We start from the raw sequence: 19,260 nt of genomic DNA on the forward strand, positions 1-19,260 counted from the left end.
ATCATGTTTTTTTCCTAATCTAGTTTTGTGCTTTTTGTAGGTAACACAGATGGATCCAAGTAGATTCATATCTGAGGCCTGGATTTAGGGATCTGAAAATTCAGCTTTCTAACCACAATCAGAACAGGTTCTGTATGAGCTATGACCAATGGTAGACTACTGAAATGGCTATTCAGTCAGAGCTGGAGCAACAGTWAACAATGCTTGAATCTTGTATTCTAATAGAAAAGCCAGTCTGTCTTTCTCTGCTCTGTGTTTTTCTGGGTCAGGACATCCCAACATGAGGGGCATTACTGCAATTCCTAGCCGTGAAGTCAGTGTGCTGCATATGGCCAGCACAAGAGAGCTGTAATGAGTGTATTGCTTCTCCTATATTGTTTCTCCTGAGCAGAGGTGGACCTCCATGCAAGCTTAAATGGGCAGCTGTAGTCTGAGGATTACTGACAGCAGCTCTGGCACATTGCACAATAGTTTTGCTTCATTTCTTAGCCATAAAACTCATCTAAAATAAGACAATTTTTGTCCTAAATRAAACTGTAAAGCACAAAGTTAGAAAAAGTAAATTTCATAACAAAAGAAACCAGGGAAGGTAGTCTAGGCTGCAGGAGCTATGGATGACTGGATTTCTTTCCTGTTGGATCTGGATGTAAGTTTCACTTCTTCAGCTTAATTTCTGGTTTTAGTAGATCTGTTCAGAATATAGGTAATCTGCTATGAACTGTGGTAATGCTAGACTTAAAAGTCTGGTCACTCTACTACAAGCTGTATGATCTGGATCTGTTCCAATACTAACTTTGAAGTCCCATTAATTACTTGTCCTGAGACACGCAGCTGCAAACACAGGTCTGTCTTGATTACTTGAAATATAATTCACTGATTAACTGGAGTCAGTGCTGGTTTGGCAGTGAGAAATGGCTTCTTAAGATACACTCAGCTAATTCAAAGCTTGGGAGGAGGCTTAGATGTTCACTTCAYGTACAGAAACAAGAATTATCTAGGCTTTACTGATTAAAGGAAACTTTATCTATCTGCTGAATCTCTTTACATGCAGTAAATTACTGCTCTATTGAAAGAAACTTTACATCATCCCTTATAGGTACACTACCCAGTAGGACAGGCTGAGCACACCCAGGAATTTATTTTAATTGTTAATGGTAGGTTTAATACTTCTGAAAAGCTGGAAATGCCAGAAAATAATTGATGTCTTGGTTCATGGGAGTGTTTATCATTTTTTGGCCCTCATAAAAACTATAAACAATCTAAACACTAATACTGGAAAAACTAATTTAGATCTGTTCTTAGTACTAGTCTATACTTAGCTCTTCCTTTTGTTTCCCATGAGTGCAATTTTACAGTGATAGCAGCAGGAATGAGCGCTGCTGATGGCAAGGCACAAGCAGTCTATTTATTTTCAAATCAGAATACAAGATTATTTGCAGAAAGTCTTAAATGACTGAGGCATAGCTTATGGTATTTTTAGGGGTACCTGGACTGTTGTTGTTTTAGGATATATGGTACTGAATCAGTGCTAGTGTSGCTGTGGGGAAGTGGTTAAAGAAAATGACACTGCTCTGCATCAGATTGTAGGATGCTCCAAATAGTTTGTATGCAGTGAATGTTGTCCTGTTGCTAGTAACTGGATTTGAGATAGCCCTTGTGATCTGCTTCCATTCAAATGAAGACAGAGGCTAATCTTAATGTCTGATTATTGGTGAGATAAGACGCTTTATGTTTCAGCTACTACAATATTGTTGGACTGCTGTGATTGGTTGGGGATTTTTATATACTACATAGTAATTATATACAGGATGTGATATCATGTATCATCATATATTAGTACTGTGCATCATATATCCATTACTGTAAGCTATCTCATCTTTTAGATCACTGATTTGTGTTTTTATGTGAAATGACCAAGGATTTGAGGAAACTGATGCTGTTAATCAGCACTCATCTCCCTTATTCTGAGAGGACTTTTGACATGTAATTCATTTAACCTGTTGGCTTCAAGGTATTCYGAAGACAAGCCCCGTGCAATTAGTACTCACACTGACAACAAGCAGTCCCTGGCTGAATGAATTTATAGCCTATTCTCATAGAAAGCAAGTATCTTCTCTTTAGATAACCACGTGTTTTACAGCTGTATCCAGTTCCATGCAGAGGAGAGAGCTGAGATGCCATCAGATCTACAATATATGTCCTTTGCTACCTTAATCTTACCAGCCTCATCACTATATTTTAGGTGCAGGGTATGGTCTTGGCTTTACAGCTCAGTCTAATGTATTAGGGGAAGCTTAAGGGAGCAGCATGTAGTAGGCAGGCACTAGTGAGCTGTCCTGTGGGCTATGGTGGAAATGCAAAGCAGGGGCAGGCTACAGTTAAAAGCAGCTATGTTGCTAGCACTTTGGCAGTCTGTATGGCAAATGAGGAGTAAAGCACCAAGGAGAGAGGTGTGAAGTTCTCATGCAGTAGAGGGAAGGAGAGCTGTGCAGAAGGGCTAGAGGACACAGATTCAAAGACTCATAGGAGTACTGTTGAAGGACTTGCTTGATAGCTATTGTAGGTTGTTTCTAGATACAACCAGAGAGAGCCAGAGATGGAAATTAAGCAGAGGCTGTGGTCCATGCTGGGTTCTGAATAGAAGTGGTATGTTTTTTTTTGTTGTTTTTTTTTCTTGAAAGGAGTTTGTTTGCTTTTCTTCTCTTTTCTCCCCCCCCCCCCACACTTCCAAGTACTTATTACTGCAGCAAGACATGCCCTCTGTTTTGGTGGGGAGAAAGGCTGCCATGGAGAGGCAGGATGGTGGTGTTTTTCCTTTAATTTTGAAGAAGAATGTGCTTTAAAAGCTAATATTTGTGGTTTCTTCACCCTGTAACTTGTCTAGGCTTACATAAGTCAAAATTTTTTTTAATGGAACGGTGTCTTTTCATAAAACAAGGTTGAATAGTAGCATCCTCACCAAAGCACTTACTATCAATTTATCTTATAAAGTGTATCTTACTTGCTCACRTTTTCCTTTGTAATGAAAGAGTCGGTGGCTATATCTCTTAGCTTTGTGCATAACGTGTGGCCAAAAGGATTAAACATGAATGTCTTCCAGAGTGACTGTGTACAACTAGGGGAGCCAGTCTGATTCAGTCTGTTGTGTAGTGGCTTAGTCTAGCAACTACTGACTTCAGTTTTACCTATCTGGCATTTGTTTCAGTGCATCTTGTACTGCTTCTTCTGTTCTCTTCGACTTTTGTCTTCTCTCACATACTGCAGTTGTTGCAGCATTTTTGTTTTCCGTTTTAGCTATGTGACTGGCTCACTGCAGCTGTGTCATGAGGGTCATGGCTTCCAGCCCTGGGAGATGACTATGATCCAGAGTTTATTTGCTGTGGATCTGATAATTCACAAAGGTATAAGAAATAATGCTTTTATATTACTGCATATAGCAGCACCTATAGTTTTGGGCCTTTTTTTTTTTTTTGGCTTGTAAATAATGATGACATCTGGACTTCTGAGACAGCTCCTGARTCCTAACCATGAACTGTGAGAATTTGAAACGGGCAACATGCCAGCAAGGTCTGGGCATTAGAGATCTATAGATTGTGCCTGCTATTATCAGGGAATCAGTTCAGTTTCATTGCTGTCACCTGCTGAAGCCAGAGCTGTACTCCTCACTGTGCAGCCTAGTGGAAAACATAGTTTGACACGTGACACCTGAAATGCCACATCACTAAAAATAATACACATCCCTTTCCCCCTTTTTTAAATTAAGACTTCCATAGTGTTCTCTCTCCCTTCTTTTTTACTTAAATTCAGCCTCCTATGCAGCTTTAGTAGTCCTGATTAATGTTCTTCATAGTTATTAATTCTTTCACTGTTGATCTTTGGAAAATGTCTCTGATACAGCTATGCCTGTATTTTTTGTTTTCTGATCAGTAATTCATGAATGTGTTTAGCTTTTCTTCTTTGTCATTATTATATAAGATGATGCTCTTAATTTGTGATAATGAAATATTTTGCATGTTCTTTCTAAAAGTTTTATCCTGATTTGATGTTTTGGGGAGAAGTGTGTATTTTGTTTTAAATACTCTTCAGTTGCTTGATGATTGTTTCAAAAAGATCTCACTTGATAAGCTTGGATTTGAAAAAATGTTAATAAAAATAAAAAATGCCCRAAACTATTTTCTAGGACCGGTTAAATGCTTTTGAAATTGCAGGGTTCACTGTGACTTTTGGTCAGAAGGCAAACATTTATTCTTATAACTAATTTAGTAAGTAGTTCTAGAAAAGAAAATGTAGTCTGCTCTGATATGCTGAATGTAGGACTGTAATGAATATGTAGACAGCAATGAAATGTGAGAATTTATATGGTCTTCTTGATGACCAAATCTTTTTACATTTTTTTTTCTTGAAGGTTTGTTTCATTTTACACTTTGTTAAAAAAATGTCTTTTCCCCTTCCCCTCTTAAAGGTAGAGACCTGTGGGTTCTTGTTCTGGGAAGGTTTCCAACCCATCATAAGATTGGCATTCCAGAGTTCAAGTATGTTGCTAATATGCATGGGGATGAGGTACGTTTCAATTTTTGCAATGTCATTTATACCAAATATACTTACCACAGATGTAGAGAGAACTTCTCTCAAGTATGTGCTGCTTATTATTGAGGTATATTTTACCTCAAAGATTAGCTGATATGTTTGTATTTCTTGAGGAATTTCAAGAATAAGGTTCACTTGTTTTTGTAGAAATACTTTAGGAGACCTTACATCACAGAGAAGAATTATGCACCTAAGACGTCCCTTAAGTAGGGAGAGCTTTGTCTTTTCCATACAAATAAAACCAGAGGCTCTAACTTTACTGGGAATGAGATGCAATAGTTTGCTTGTATATTATTGTTGAGTAGGCATGAAGTATGACTGATAGAACTCTTCACATTCATCCTAGAAGTGAATAATAATTTCTGTGACTTATGCACCAAATGACTTATTTTGGGAAGACAAATTCACTTAGGAACACTAATCTAGGAATACCTAGATYCACTTGAGTACAAAATGAAAAGGCATTTCAGACTTAAACTACTGATGGAAGAATGCCTGCTATTAATGAAAAATGAGACAGTGCACAGCAAGATAATGGTGATTGTTGCCTTCCTGGGACAGTACATGAATCTGCTATAGAAAGACTCAAGGCTTCCCTCTTCACTCTATTCTTTTCTGGCTTTGTCTCTATTTCTCTTTTTGCCTGCTTTTGTTAGACAGCCTTAGGATAACTTTGAACTGCACCATTTCCGATGTGAAAGATAAGTCTTGACACTAGTTCATTACAGACATGGCAGGATTACAATATACTACMCTGCAAATTTGGAAAACCAAGAAAAATCTATGGATTAGGAAATGTATCCTGCATAACAAGCACAAGCTATTGGTATTACCAGTACTGTGTTTGAGCATTTGCAYGTCTGCAGACACTTGTCACATTATGTACCAAAAATTTTCGCAAGCTAAACTAGTTTCACCTTGTTTGACAGTGGCTGTGCTCAAAGCACTGCTGAGAGTTTGACGGCTTTGAAATTTAACTCTGAGTGGGAGGGAGATGATTCATGGTGTTAAGTGGGCGTACATGTTACTGGATGCCCAAGACAGGGTTAAAAAACAAACAAACAAAAAAAACCTTGTGTGTGTCAGCAAGGTAGTCCAGGGTTCCTTAGGTGCTGAGGCTCCACATTATAATCCCTGCAGACTCCTGAAGAGAATTACAAAGCCTGTATGTCCTGCAGGGTGACCCAGCTTCAGTGGGAAAGAGGTAGGGGACAGGACATGACCTCATCCAGAATAGCCTAGTTTTTAGGCTACAAATCCAAATACTATTGGACTGCAGAAGGCCAGATTTCTGTTGCCGCGCTTCCTATTGTAATTTCCAAAATGAAGTGCCATCACTACCTAACTTCATGTGCCCAAAGAACTTTCACCTTGGAGATGGATGCTATTTACCTATCCAAAGGGTCAGGTATTGCTGGAGAGCAGGCAGGCTGGATCACTGCCTAGGAACTAAACTCCTATATTGTCTATATGACAGATGAGGCAAAATTTTTCAGTAGCTGGCCCTGTGTCACAAGTTTGAGAGAAAGAGGTTGATCCTTGAGCTGCCTAGCTACCATGAGTTGCMCTGTTACATGTTTCTCTAACAAATTATATTCTAGCTTTTACATCAAGCCAAGCATACGCCTAAGAGAAATCCTGGAAATAGAGCTATTCCTCCTTTTCAGGCTGTCACAATGACATTACCCTGATTTTTTTTTTTTTTTAAGGTGTAACACACAGTAGGCGTTAGTTTTTTCCTATCTGACTATGAATGTATTTCAGATGGCAGGAAAACCTAGGATGTTTGGAGAGCCAACTAACAGGGAACTCAAAATAAAACAATGGGAGTACACAACATTAGGAAAATATTTTTTTTTCCAAGRTCAGAAAGATTATTTTTAGAGTAGGTTAAAAATTTTAGTAGAGTAAGACATGACCTGCCAAAGTTTAATGATTTTATAATAGCCATTGCCAAATAGAGTGAACTCTTGCCTCAGGTCTCCAGGSACGCAAGAAAACACTTCCCCTATTCTTTCTGTGCCTGAGTGAAGTCGGACACCATTTTTAGCAGTACTTGTTGTTTAACTYGAGCCAGATTAAAACTGATGATTAGAGGTAGCTCAGCCACTTTCAGCTCCATGGGACTTCAGTCAAAATGGCATTGATAGGCTGCACAACGTGCATGGCCCTGTGAAATGTTGATAAAGTTTGCACCAGGGAAATTGAAGGAGAGGCTGCCTGCTGTGCTAGTGGCCAGGGACGCTTGAGAAACAGAATCTGTGGTTTGATCTGGGCAGCTCAAAGCAAATCCGACGTTGGTTATTTGATGTGGGGAGTGGTGATGCGGTTTTACAGTCTTTTCTAGTCCCAGTTTGTTCTGAACTAGGCAGCAGCTCTCTCGTATCCCAGGCTTGTGTTCTCCCTGAAAGAGCTTCTCTTTCCCGATAGATAGGCTCACATGTTTGTTCTTAGAAAGACTCATTGCATTTCACACCAACCAAGAACAAATCCCCAAATGCTCCAAAGTCATAAATGGAGCAGAACTGTCAGCTTCTGACCAGCTGTGCCAGTGACTTGAGGCTTCTCTACACGACTGAAATGGAGGATTTTGTTCTAAAACTGTTTCTGAACCATGTATCACAGGAAAGCTCTGTAAGGGGAAGCATGTCTAAATRACATGCAAACTACCCTTGTATTGCTCCYGTTATTAAATGTATGGGTTCCTTAACTTTCCACAGCTGTAGTGTAACTGGGCCATCACAARAAAAAAAAAAAAAAAAAAAAAAAAAAAAACTTTTCCAGGATGATAATACCATCCCCTTTTTTTCCTAAATCATCCCCTTCCCAAACACTTTGAGAGCAGCAGTATTTTGCTTCTCATTACATTCAGCTTGTACTGATAGGCCTGCCCTAGCCTTACCTGAAAGGATATATTTATCTTGCTGRTTTATCTTAGAATTTAAGTTAAATTAACTAAACTCTATCTTCTATGYCATCATAGGAGTATTCATATCTTAAAAAAAGGGGTTTCTAGAGATATGATGATTTATTAAGGTTTCGGTGACTGAGGATAGGGGTAGGTTTGTCATCAGTATAACTAGGGCTTAAAAAATAAAACGAAAAAACCAAAAGATTAATGAGTCTTGTGTAAAATTTCTCGCTCTCATTTCCAAAGGTGAATGGCAGTTGCGCTTGCACCATTCCTAGCCATTAGGATATTTTATTTTATTTTATTTTATTTTACCACCAGAGCTGCTTCCACATACCTGCTGTAAGGAGTCTCAGGAAGTATTTTGATGTCCTTTCTCCATACATGAAGCATGGGAGAGGTGTGCCAGGGGAACAAAAATACGTTCTAGAAAAGAGAATAGAAAAAAATATATTTCTTGTATAGTGAACTATTTTCCACTTGTTTGCAGTATCAGTTGATGTGATGTAAAGAAAGTCAGAGACACTAGCAGGGCTGCTGCCTGGCCCAGTTACCTTCCTTACCTTACTGCTGCTCTTCTGAGTCTAAATCTAGTCGAGTCACACCCCTGGCCAGGCAAAGACTGCGTGGAATGGAAATAGTCCAAGTGGTTGGTGACAAGCAGCCCTGCCATGCAGGTGGTAGTCCCCATGTTTCTGTAGCRATGGCTGCTGTAGAAAGGAATGGCTATGTGCCAAACTGTACTTGCACAAACAGTGGTTTTAAGACTGGTGCCTGTTACTAAGGGAGGATAAACCCTATGGGATGTACTGCAGCCATGCATAATGATTAGTGCTGTACAAGTCTTAAAAAATGTCTCATAGGAGTGGCATTTAAATGATAAACCAGAATGGATTATCAGTTTCTCCTCTGCTATAGCCATGCTTCATTAGGTGGGGTTGTGCCTCTGTATGCCACACTAGGTCTGTCCCAGTCAGAGCTGGAGCAAGGAGGCTGACGGGACCGTGCTGTTCAGAAACAGGTCCTACCTGATGGTTCTGGTCTTTCTTTCAACATAGCCCAACTGAAATCCAGGCCATGTTTAGGGAAAAAATTTTGATCGTAAAAATGGGCAGAGCACATCCACCCACTAGGCCTCTGTCACATGTTAATAAAAATGTTTTAAAAATAGAAGTACTACAGTGAGGTATTACAGGGTAGGTGCAGTTGCTGCTGGCTTTAATCTTTCAGCTAGCTGTAGCTAGGGCTTCCTGATCAAGCCCTGCAGCAGCTGAGCAGCGCACTGACASAGCTGCACCACTGGCAGTACAGTCAGCAGGTTTAAGGGGTAGGTCCACAGAAACTGCAGTCACACCCTTTTCTACAGTGTAAATCCGTGCCCTGACGTATTGTTCTTCCTTCAGGACTTTGCCTGAGGATCACCGAGAACTCTTCCTTCTGACTCTGCCTTTCTAGGGCACATAGTGAAACTCTGACATCTGAAAGGGCACACGGAAGCTGAAAACTTAAGTGGGCCCCCAGAGGGGATTTATATGAAGCTCTAAAGTAAAAACAAACGTCTGATCACTTTGCTTTGCAGGCACAATTGATCTCTTCGGTACCAAGGTAAAGCTTGTCTGAGCAGGAGATGCCTTCTGTGGACTTAATTAAAACTTGAGTCACGTTTTCTTGTAGCCAGAACCTAAAACTTTCCTTTTTCCTCTCCTCRAACACCTCCACTGTACTTTTCAAAGAAATGCAGAGCAATCTGGATCAAAACAACCCCCACACCCCCATAGCCTTACCAAAACAGACTCRTAATAAACACACTTTTTTTCCCTCCCCTTGGGATTGGATCAGACTACCAGCCCTCTGTGACAGATATATACCGAGTTGTTTAATGTGCTGAAGTACTTAGATACAACAGCCAATAGTTATACAGGGAATTTTGTGAAACAGAATTTGTTTTTTATATACTGTGTGTGTAAGTAAGTTTGAGTTAAGTGCAAAGAATATCACTCAGGGAACGCTAATCTTCTTCAGTTGTCTGTAAACATTGTCCTTTTCCTCCATCTTTTCTTGCTGTTTTCTTCYTGAATATTTGCTCTTTCTGTTCCTGCTTCTGTAATTTTATTATTATTATTATTAAGATAAGTACGGTGAGGGTAAGGACTGTTTCCTGAAGCYGCAGAGAGCAGTCCAGTCTTGTCTGTAGTTTAGCTGTCTCTGTAGTAGGGCTGCTCTTGTTGCCTCTGAATCCCCTAGCTTTCTCTGAGTCTCCTAGCTTTCTCTCTCATGCCCAGGGCCATGATTTGGCTGACTTCTCTCCCTTCCTTCCTTCCCACCTGCTCCATGTGTTTCCCAAGATGTCTGTCACCCAGATCTGGAATTGAGCTGCCTGCACAAGACAGGTTCTGTGGCATCTCTCTTTCGTAAATCTCCCAAATTTATCTAAACTGCAGAACAGTCTGCTCATATTTGCTCAGGTACCATTGAAAGTTACTGGCAATGGAAGATGTTAGGTACCTTTTGCTCTCTCAAAGCCCATTTGCTGTAGAGTCTAGACAAAGAACCACTTAGTTATTGGGACAGTAAATGCATTTATATAATGCAGCTTCCCATAGCATGTTACTTGATGGTAGCTTGCAGGAGACTATTAGGAACTGACAGGCAAAGGTTAGGGAACTTGGGTACAAATCTGCTGGGGGCAGGGGGAGACATCCTTCTTTTCCCCCATGCAAGAATGGCAGAATTGCTCAAGCTCTGATTCAGGGACCACAAACCTTCTTTACATATAACACTTACAGTGGTGTGATCTGCAACTTAATGGAGTAGTATTTGGCATTACTTCCCCCTGCCTGCCGACTGTAAACAGCAATTGCTGCTAACAGGCAGGACATGGTTTGCTCCGCACGTGAACAGCAAGTGCACCCAGCTCTCCTGCCCCCTCTTGTACCAACCCCGCTGCTGCAGGCAGAGTTCCTGCTGGACAGGACGTTCGTGTTTCCTATTTGTCTCAACAGCCAGAGCAGGATTTGCCACTTACAGTGTGCCAATGAGAAAATGTAACGAGAAGGTACTTGTGCAGCAAACAGCTGTGAAGAAATACTCCTGTTTTCTTGCCCAGTTTCACTCACCTTTTACCCTAGCTGTTACGTGTTTGCAAACAGGAAAATGTTTGTGACACCAGTTTCATGCAGTAAAGCTGCTCTATGTCTTCAGTTTAGAAGGAAAAAACTATCTGCAGTATTCCTATCTCAGTGGTACAAGACTCATTCTAAAAGGTTCTGAGACTCTGTAACTCTGAATTAGAGCCTGCAGTGATTTACCAACGTTTGTTCTTGGAGAAGATGTAGAGATAAGTTATCTCCAGTTTGCAAATCTTAATGTGTTCTCATTCCAGCCAAGGTGTAGGAATCCCGCAGCATCCTTGAGAAATGGGTCACAGTGCTCCTAGAAGGATGGTCCGGTGAACACCCTGTGCAAGTGGGTTCTGGGGCACAGTGGGATTGTTCTTAACTTACTGCAAATGGAAGTTGCCAGTAAATTGGCTAAAATTTGACAGAGTAGATCAAAGGGAGATGTTAATCATGACCTACCAACTTTTGCAACTTAACAAACTTACATGCAGAAAGAATACCGTTTTTTCTATGACTGCTTTTCCTGGATCCAAAGGCTGCATCCAAGTGGTCCTTCTCTCTCTTTCTCTAAGGATTTGTATGTACCTGTTTGATTTCCTCAGTGCCTGTTTTCATGGCATTAAAATAAAGCAACATGAGAGAACATACATATAACAGAAGTGTATAGAGGTTATTTCTCCTCAAACTGGGAGTCGGTCTCTCTTGACTGTTCATTAAAGGAGAGATCACAGAAAAGGGGATCAACAAGGAAATCCTGCTGTGTAGCACCCTGGAAAACATGGGAAGGGCTCATCTTCATTTCTTCTGAACCATCACTGCCAAGCGGTGGTGCACAGAACAGGCACCGTAGGCGCAGGGCCCTCAGGCATCAGYGCAGAGACGACTGCAGTGAAACTAACGCAGTGTTGCATATCCAAGCCCACGTAATGTTTAACATGCTTTTTGTACAGCAGTCTACACAGTTTTAGTTTCTGGTGATACTTGCATTCAGACTTTTTGCATACAGTATTTAAATGGTTTAGCTGATGCAGTTAGTTTCCCATTACAGAAAAATGCCCAGATGATCTGAGTTTAAAACTTGTGAAAATCCGCTGATGATGACTTCCATCTATTACGTTACTTCAAATATTTTTAGAGAAAAGGCATGAAACAAAACAGGGCTGGCTAGTATGTGCAGTACATATGTCTGTGTAACCCAGTTAAAAAAAAAAAAAAAACATAAGTGCAAGGTTGTAGGTCTTTTCTTCATAGCAGACTTAAAATAAAATCCATCCCTCTTTATGCAGACTGTTGGGAGAGAAATTCTGCTCCATTTGATAGACTTCCTGGTGACAAACTATAGACGAGACCCAGTTGTTACCCGCTTACTTAATAACACCCGGATTCATATCATGCCAACAATGAATCCTGATGGATTTGAAGCTACAAAAGTGCCTGATTGTTATTACTCACATGGAAGGTAAGGATGGCTTAAGAGGGTGGGAGGCGGTAAAGGAAATGGGTGGAGAGTAATAAGTGAGGATAGCCAAACATCTGAGTCATACTTGATGGAGAGAGTAGCTTGGAGGATGTGTTAGGGCTAATTTTGTCTTGTGCTCTTCTGAAGATGCACTGTTACAGCACAGAGATTTTAGAAAACCTGAGTCAGACTGGTGTTTATATGTGCTGGAGCTAGAGGAAAATTGGTCAGAATGATATAATGACCTAAGCTTTTGGGCAGGAGATGCACACTGTGAGTAGAAGCACAACAGCCTATTTAGACCTTTAGGGTGCTAGAAAAAAGAAGAGAAAGTTCAGTTACAGATGTCTATTTCAGTAGAACTGCGTAATCCCCCTTGATGAGAAAAAAGTGTATCTAAGCTTGTTGAATGGACTTCTAAAAATGTTTCTAAGTTCATCATGTTGAATGTAGCCTAGTAAGAGGATTTAACAATCTAAGACCTAGTAAGAAGTTRTGTAAGATTTAGAGGAACAGAGCTAGCTAGTAGGTACTGTGCTAGCAGCAGTGCTAGAAAAAAACTGATGCAGAAGAAAATGCTACTTTTGCATTCTTCAATGTAACTATTGGAGAGACCAAAAAGGGGAGAAAAGATTAAGAAAGTACAAGAGGAGACAATGAGAGAACAGGAAAGGCTTTTATAGAGGGTACAATTTTTTTTAATCCCCCTCACTGGCACATAAATTGAATTTAAATGASTTTAAAAATTAACATGGCAAAAGCTAAGTATCCCCAGTACTCTGAGAAACTAAGTATTGTCTGTACTGACCTTTCTGAGTGAAGAAGGAAGAAAACTGTTGTGAAAAATGACTGGAATTCAAGTACAGGTAGAAGGAAATAAATCCTGTGTTTGAGTAAAATTTGTGTTCTCTGCCCAGAGTGACAGTAGTAGAAGGGATACAACTCTGCACTAGTCGCATTCCTATACGAATGGGAAAACACACTCAGAAGGACCACGTCCTCCTGACCTGGGTTAACTTTTTTTAATTCACATGTGTGTAGACATGTGTGTGCAAAATAAAGTTTGTTTCTTAATGCTTGAAAAAATGAACTTGTGATGGTGTTCGTGCCTGTTCCCTGAAGATGCTGGCACGGCACGGATCATAACAAGTTAGAGGAGGCTGACCACATGGAAGTGTCTACAGGCGAAACTGTTACAAGAATGTCCTTCCTCTCTCTAAGGTACAATAAGAATGGAGAAGATCTGAACCGGAATTTTCCTGATGCCTTTGAAAATAACAACGTCACCATTCAGCCAGAGACTCGAGCAGTGATGAACTGGATAAAAAATGAAACATTTGTCCTTTCAGCAAACTTGCATGGGGGTGCCCTCGTTGCCAGTTACACATTTGATAATGGTAACTCAGGTAAGCTAGTACCAAACTTTTCTGCATGTCTGATTTGTTTTAGGGGCTTTAGCTGTATCAAAGCAAAATTTGCTTGTTTCCTGCAAGGTTTGAGCTGGGACAGACAGACTTTGATAAACCCCATGGAAAAGCGCAGTGTGACTCTTTGAAAGATTGTGTCCTTTATTCATCCTGTATCTGAAGCAGCACTATATGCTTTACCAGTAGTGGGAGTTATATGATGGCTATCTTTATTCTACAGTTACTGGCTCTTTAAAAGGCTATAGCAGATCTCCAGATGATGATGTTTTTATTCACCTGGCAAAAACCTATTCTTTCAACCATGCCAGCATGTACAGAGGGACAGGGTGTGACAACAGGCAAACCTTTCCAGAAGGCATTACCAATGGGTATTCGTGGTACCAGCTGGAAGGTAAGAATGTCAGTGGTTTTTTTTCAGGTGCTTCAGATACGATGTTCTCACTCACTCATGCCATCCTGATGAGGAAACTGCTGTGGTTTTGCCACAGTACAGGTTCAAGTAGCTGGTGAGCTGATTAAGCCACCACATTCCTGTAGAGACTCTGAGCAGGACACAAGTATTTGTAGACTCTCCTGGTCAGCAGATACACAAGTGAATGAGGCAGCTTCTGCTGTCTGGCTTCTATCCTGCCCTTTCTCATGGCCAGAGCAGTTCTCTCATAACTGCACAGAACACCCCCCCCCCAAACCCATCACAGACCTTTTGTTAATACTTTGTTGATATGTTTCATAGCTACACTGAGCCTGGAGGCCAAAATCTTTTCTTGGAGCAAGTCAGGAATGACTCTACTGTTAACAGTGCATACAGTTCATCTGCTGTAACTGAGATCAAAACTRTTTCCTCTCCTTTCAGGAGAGGAATACCTGTTCATATATCATCTTTTTCTCTTTTTTTCTCTCTTTCTGTTTTTTTTAAATCTTTGATTAGAGAAGTGTTTTAATATAATCTTGGGCCTGTATACTGTGGCACTACATGTTGCTTTCGATCTGAATTCAAAGCCTTAAAAGGCTCTTAGGGCAGTTGTGAGGAATGACAAACTCTAATGCCAAACCATTAATGTATCTGCCCCCATTTATTTGGGAGTGTTGTATGTATGTAGTATTACTCTACATGCATCTATATAGCAATTATGCCATTTTTCCACAGCAGATTTTAAATATAAGTAAGTGACTCTGGCACTGAGGAATAATTTGTCTGGTGTATCTTTTTTATGCATCTTCTTAGAGATGTAATGCAAGTACCAGCTTTAAACTCTGCTCCTGTTCTTCTAACTTGAAATTGGTGCTTCTTTCGAACTAAACACTATTTGTTTTTTTTCCAAATTTAAGGTGGAATGCAGGATTACAACTATGTCTGGGGACAATGTTTTGAAATTACGTTGGAGTTGTCATGCTGTAAATATCCCCCTGCAGACCAGCTGGAGAAGTTCTGGAGGGACAACAAAGTTGCTTTGATTGAATATATAAAACAAGTGCATTTAGGTAGGTATGCGAGCAGGGAGGGGAGCTAGAGCTGCAGACGGGCTGGTGGGCAAAGTGGGGACTCTTCAAGAAATACCATCAGCTGCACCACGCCCTTGTTCTAAATTTCCATCTAGACGCAGATGTTGCTCTCGTTCCCAAATGGCCGTTACCTGATTTGACTCGGGTGGATGGGCCCCCTACCAAATTCAACCCGGAAAAGGTTCCCTGTGTTGTACAGGGTTTGGAAATAGCCAAGTTCGGTGTCAGACCTCACAGGCGAGAAGCTCTGGCTCAGCCACTTCAGATATCAAAGTTTTTTCCGTTCCTCAGTCACTTTCCAGATAGATCCGAGCTAAGTGCCGCTTGGCAGTAGTTGTATTGTCGAACTTGTGAGTCAGTCAATTGCTTTCCCCTTCCCTTCCTCATCAAAAGATCAGATTCAGAATTCAGTGTTTTGGGGGAGTCACTTTGGTTTTGTTTGTTTTTAAAGCAACAAACAAATCCCTCACAAGACACTTTTCTGATAACGAGGCCACATTTTCAAGCTTTTCTACTGCATACCTTAGGGTGGCAAGCTATCTATCCATCTGTCTTTTAAGCAAACAGTCAGATTTTTTTCACATTTATAGCATGAACTTGGGAGCTGTGGCTTACAAAGAAAGACTTGAATTGCATCTGCTAAAAGGCCAGGCAAGGGCTGGAGAGGAGAGCTTGTACGTGCGAGTGTCAGGTGAGAGGCAAATAGCACCACAGTGGTGGCACAAGGGGCTTAAGATGTGCTGGGGCTGGAGCAAGGGACAGTCCCCCGGGGCCATCGGATCACACGACCCTCTCAGTGAGTCGACTTTCCTCGACTTTCCTCTCCAGCCTCGCGGCCATTTTTAATCTCAGACTTGAGTGTTTGGACATGTGCATGCACATGTGCAAAATGATTTCTGGGTCTTTGMTGGCTTTTTGTTAGTTTTAACGCCTTCCTAGATACGCTTTTGACTCCACAGTTGGAGTCAACTTCTACTTAGTGAAGCTGTGGTATTTTATAATGAACAGAGTTGAAGGGTTTGCATAAATCTGTCGCTTATCTTCCTTTTTGTTGCCCYGAATGCCTGACTGCTGTTTTATCTTCTCTTAATGCCACTGCTGTCTTTAAGACTGTGTGTGAGAAATTTGGGGAAACCGCTCCATAAGCAGATACTGTTGTTCTGCCACTTGGAATTACTAGATAAGAGGTTGAGTTATTTAAAAGAAAAAAAAAGAAAAAAAGACATGGAGGATTTTGAAGTATTAAGCTGTTTAGTAAAAATGCATGCAATAATGTAAGTATATATTATGATTTCAGCAAATGAGATGTAAAAGTAGAGATTAGAGTGCTATTTTCTAAATTAACTTGGTGGTAAACTATTACAAATAAAAAGAAAGGATTTTCTATTTTAATTCCTTTTAGTATGATATAATGTGCTAGAAATGAGGCGAAGAGGCTTTGTGTGCATCCAGCAACATTTAGCCTGGCTCTTCCAGACTAGGAGGCTGACTGTAGCTACACTTTGCATTCCGATCTTTCCTCTCCCTTTTGCACAGGCATCAAAGGTCAAGTTACTGATAAGAATGGGAATCCTATTCCAAACGCAATTGTGGAAGCCAAAGGAAGGCCTCATATCTGCCCTTACAGAACAAATGAACATGGAGAGTACTTTCTTCTCCTTTTGCCTGGGATATATGTGATCAATGTAAGTGTGCTGATCTACTAAATTATTGTTTCTAATTGCATTGAGTTCTTGAACACAGTGAGACTGAATCCCTACAGATGAATGAGCTGAACATGCTCTGGTCAAATGCAGGGTCTGAAAAGCTTTTTAAAAGCAAATAAAAAAACCCAGCTAAACAACAAAAAGACTCCTGCAGAGTTAAAACCTTAAGCAGTGCTGAGGACATTTTTTGATACAGCAGGATCTCTGGTCCCCAAAATACCCTGAAACAAGCACTTGTCTCTGGTGGAGCCAGCTGCATGTCTGGACCACAGTGACGCTCACTGGAGGTGTCTGGAGCAAACCACAGAGCCCTCGATGGTGACAAGGTGGAGGCTGGGATCCATGCCCAGGCGGCGACCAACAAAGCCATCAGCGACGGCTGCTCCCTTGGGTGGAAGTGGCTGCTCTGTGCACGCTGCCAAGAGCCTGCGCTGGAGAAATGTGCCCAGCTATTTATGTGGTCTCTGCCTGGTGCCAGCCAAGGGCTTATGCTTACCCTTAACTGCAGGATTCCCTCTCCTGTACAGCACGCAGTGCTCCATGGTCCCCTGTGCCAAAAATCGCTGCTGCACTGAAAGAAAACTTCTGTGTTGCCTCCCAGAGCAGGGACTTTGCTGTAAAATGCCAGTCATCTGGTAAAGTCCTCACTGAACTTGAGTACCAAGTGACCCCCCGCCCCTGTGGACCTAGCAAAAGGAGTAAGCCAGCACTGCCTTCAGTTTTGTCCGTGAAGGCAAGCAATTCCCCTTAACATGTTAAAAAAAGGCAAGAAAAGGTCATGACGAGAAATTGTTTTACTCAGTAGAGAACCTTGCACGGTATCTAGTACTTGTTTTTGATGCTAGCTTCTTGCTTGTTACGACTGCATGTTCTTGTTTCTGCTCACATGAAGCAGACCTCATTATTGCTTTGCTGCTGCCTAAAAAGTTAGTTACCCATCAGGATGCATCCTTCAGGTTTTCTTTCTTCTTGCTAAGCAATTTAATCAGTTCATTCATTTTAAATCAGCAACTGAAATGCAGCCAAGTTAGTTCAAAATCCTTGTCTACTGTCAAAAAGCACCAAAAGATACATTATCATCATTTCCATCTCTGCTTGCTTTGGTTTAGTCTAGTTGCTGTATGTAAGAAACTTTATTTCTTATTCTGTAGCTTAATCTAGTTCAGGACACTTTTTTAATAGGTCAAACATGTTTAAAGCAACACATTAGACAATGATTTTTACACACCTGAAATTAACATTTAAAACCAAGTAAGAAATCTTTCCTTTTTGTTCCTAGGCTACGGTACCAGGATTTAAATCAATGCTGAAGACAGTGGAAATAACCAACAACACTGATAACTTCAGTGCTTTAAAATATGACTTCTCTTTCTCAGAAGTCTCTGTCAGAACAAGAGYTTCTTCATGTCCTAAAACTCCTCTCTACCAAGAGCTTGAACATGCTTCAGCAGCAGGAAAACCAACTTTACATATCTTCGTTTTAATGACCATTATGCTTGTAATTTTTAAATAAAGGCAAGCAGCAAGCATGACAAGGCAAGGCAAAAAAATCCATGTCTTCCTGCAAAACTGTGGCTTTAAAGAATTGTATATGCAAAAGAATGTATGTTTTATAAATGAAATTCTCAGATTTTAAATCGTGTTTATTGTATTTGATAAAATACTGGCTAGACAATCAAATGTTTTACTTTAATTATAACAGACTCATATTTTTCTACATAAATATTTTAATCTGAAGACTTATTGTATAGCTTATTGAGATAGATATTGTAGAATGTCAATGTGGAAAGTATAGATTAATTTTGAAGAATTTGAATTCAAAAAAGTACAGGGTTGTACTGCAAATGTTTCATWCAAGCTCAGTCTCATCATTGAGCCAACAGGTAATGATGTGCCTACACTGCTGTAAACAATTAGCTTAATCCCAATTTCTCATAATAAAGCCACCGATCTAAATGGGGAATGACATTTGTAAGTAAGCACATTCTTTCTTATCTATGCAGATGAGACTGACGGGGCTGAAACGAGGTCCAAAGATCAGTAACAGTTGTAAAACCAGACCAAAGTAAAGCGCAAGCAGTGTTCCAAAGGGCGCTGCTATGGGCAGGGTAATGCCAGTCCGGCTYGCTGAAAGCTTTGTTCTTCTGAGCCAGAACTGTTGAAAACACTATGGAAACAGCCATCTACAGCTTCACAAAGTTGATTTAAGCCATTCTTTACTTAATCTAGCGTGGAGCAGGCCTGTAATTGAAAATTTCCAATCCGAGTAATGATTTTAGTGATTTCTGTGGCTTCTTTGCTTTTCTGTATATGGCACAGCCCTGTTCTTGTGCTGTTTGGCCTATGTGTAACAGGTGAGGAAAGAAGACGGCACGCTTCAGCATGGAGCACACCCAAAGGCTGCGTTCAGTAACGGCTGTGTGAACGAGCGGCGTTCCAGGCGCTGCAGTGTACTGCATGGAGCATTAGCAGAAGGTTCCTTTTGTCTCATCTGCAACTTTGTTTTTAGGGCACTTTGAAACTGGCCAATAACCTCAAAAAAAAAAAA

The 19,260-nt window shown here is 40.7% G+C and overlaps 1 protein-coding gene across 1 annotated transcript in view; it reads left to right on the plus strand.

Moving 5' to 3' along the window:
* Positions 1–18,334, plus strand: part of CPM (carboxypeptidase M) — a 31,640-nt gene extending 13,306 nt beyond the window's left edge. The window contains exons 3-9 of the mRNA XM_085320514.1: positions 4,463–4,560; positions 11,904–12,076; positions 13,298–13,482; positions 13,724–13,894; positions 14,833–14,985; positions 16,543–16,691; positions 17,992–18,334. Coding sequence (XP_085176640.1) covers positions 4,463–4,560; positions 11,904–12,076; positions 13,298–13,482; positions 13,724–13,894; positions 14,833–14,985; positions 16,543–16,691; positions 17,992–18,225 — 1,163 coding nt within the window. The 3' untranslated portion in view covers positions 18,226–18,334. The remainder of the gene's footprint in view (positions 1–4,462; positions 4,561–11,903; positions 12,077–13,297; positions 13,483–13,723; positions 13,895–14,832; positions 14,986–16,542; positions 16,692–17,991) is intronic.
* Positions 18,335–19,260: the final 926 nt, after the last annotated feature.

The sequence above is a fragment of the Rhea americana genome, unplaced genomic scaffold (assembly GCF_003343005.1).
Source record: "Rhea americana isolate MKP2758 unplaced genomic scaffold, rheAme1 scaffold_64, whole genome shotgun sequence".
In the NCBI taxonomy this organism is placed as follows: domain Eukaryota; kingdom Metazoa; phylum Chordata; class Aves; order Rheiformes; family Rheidae; genus Rhea; species Rhea americana.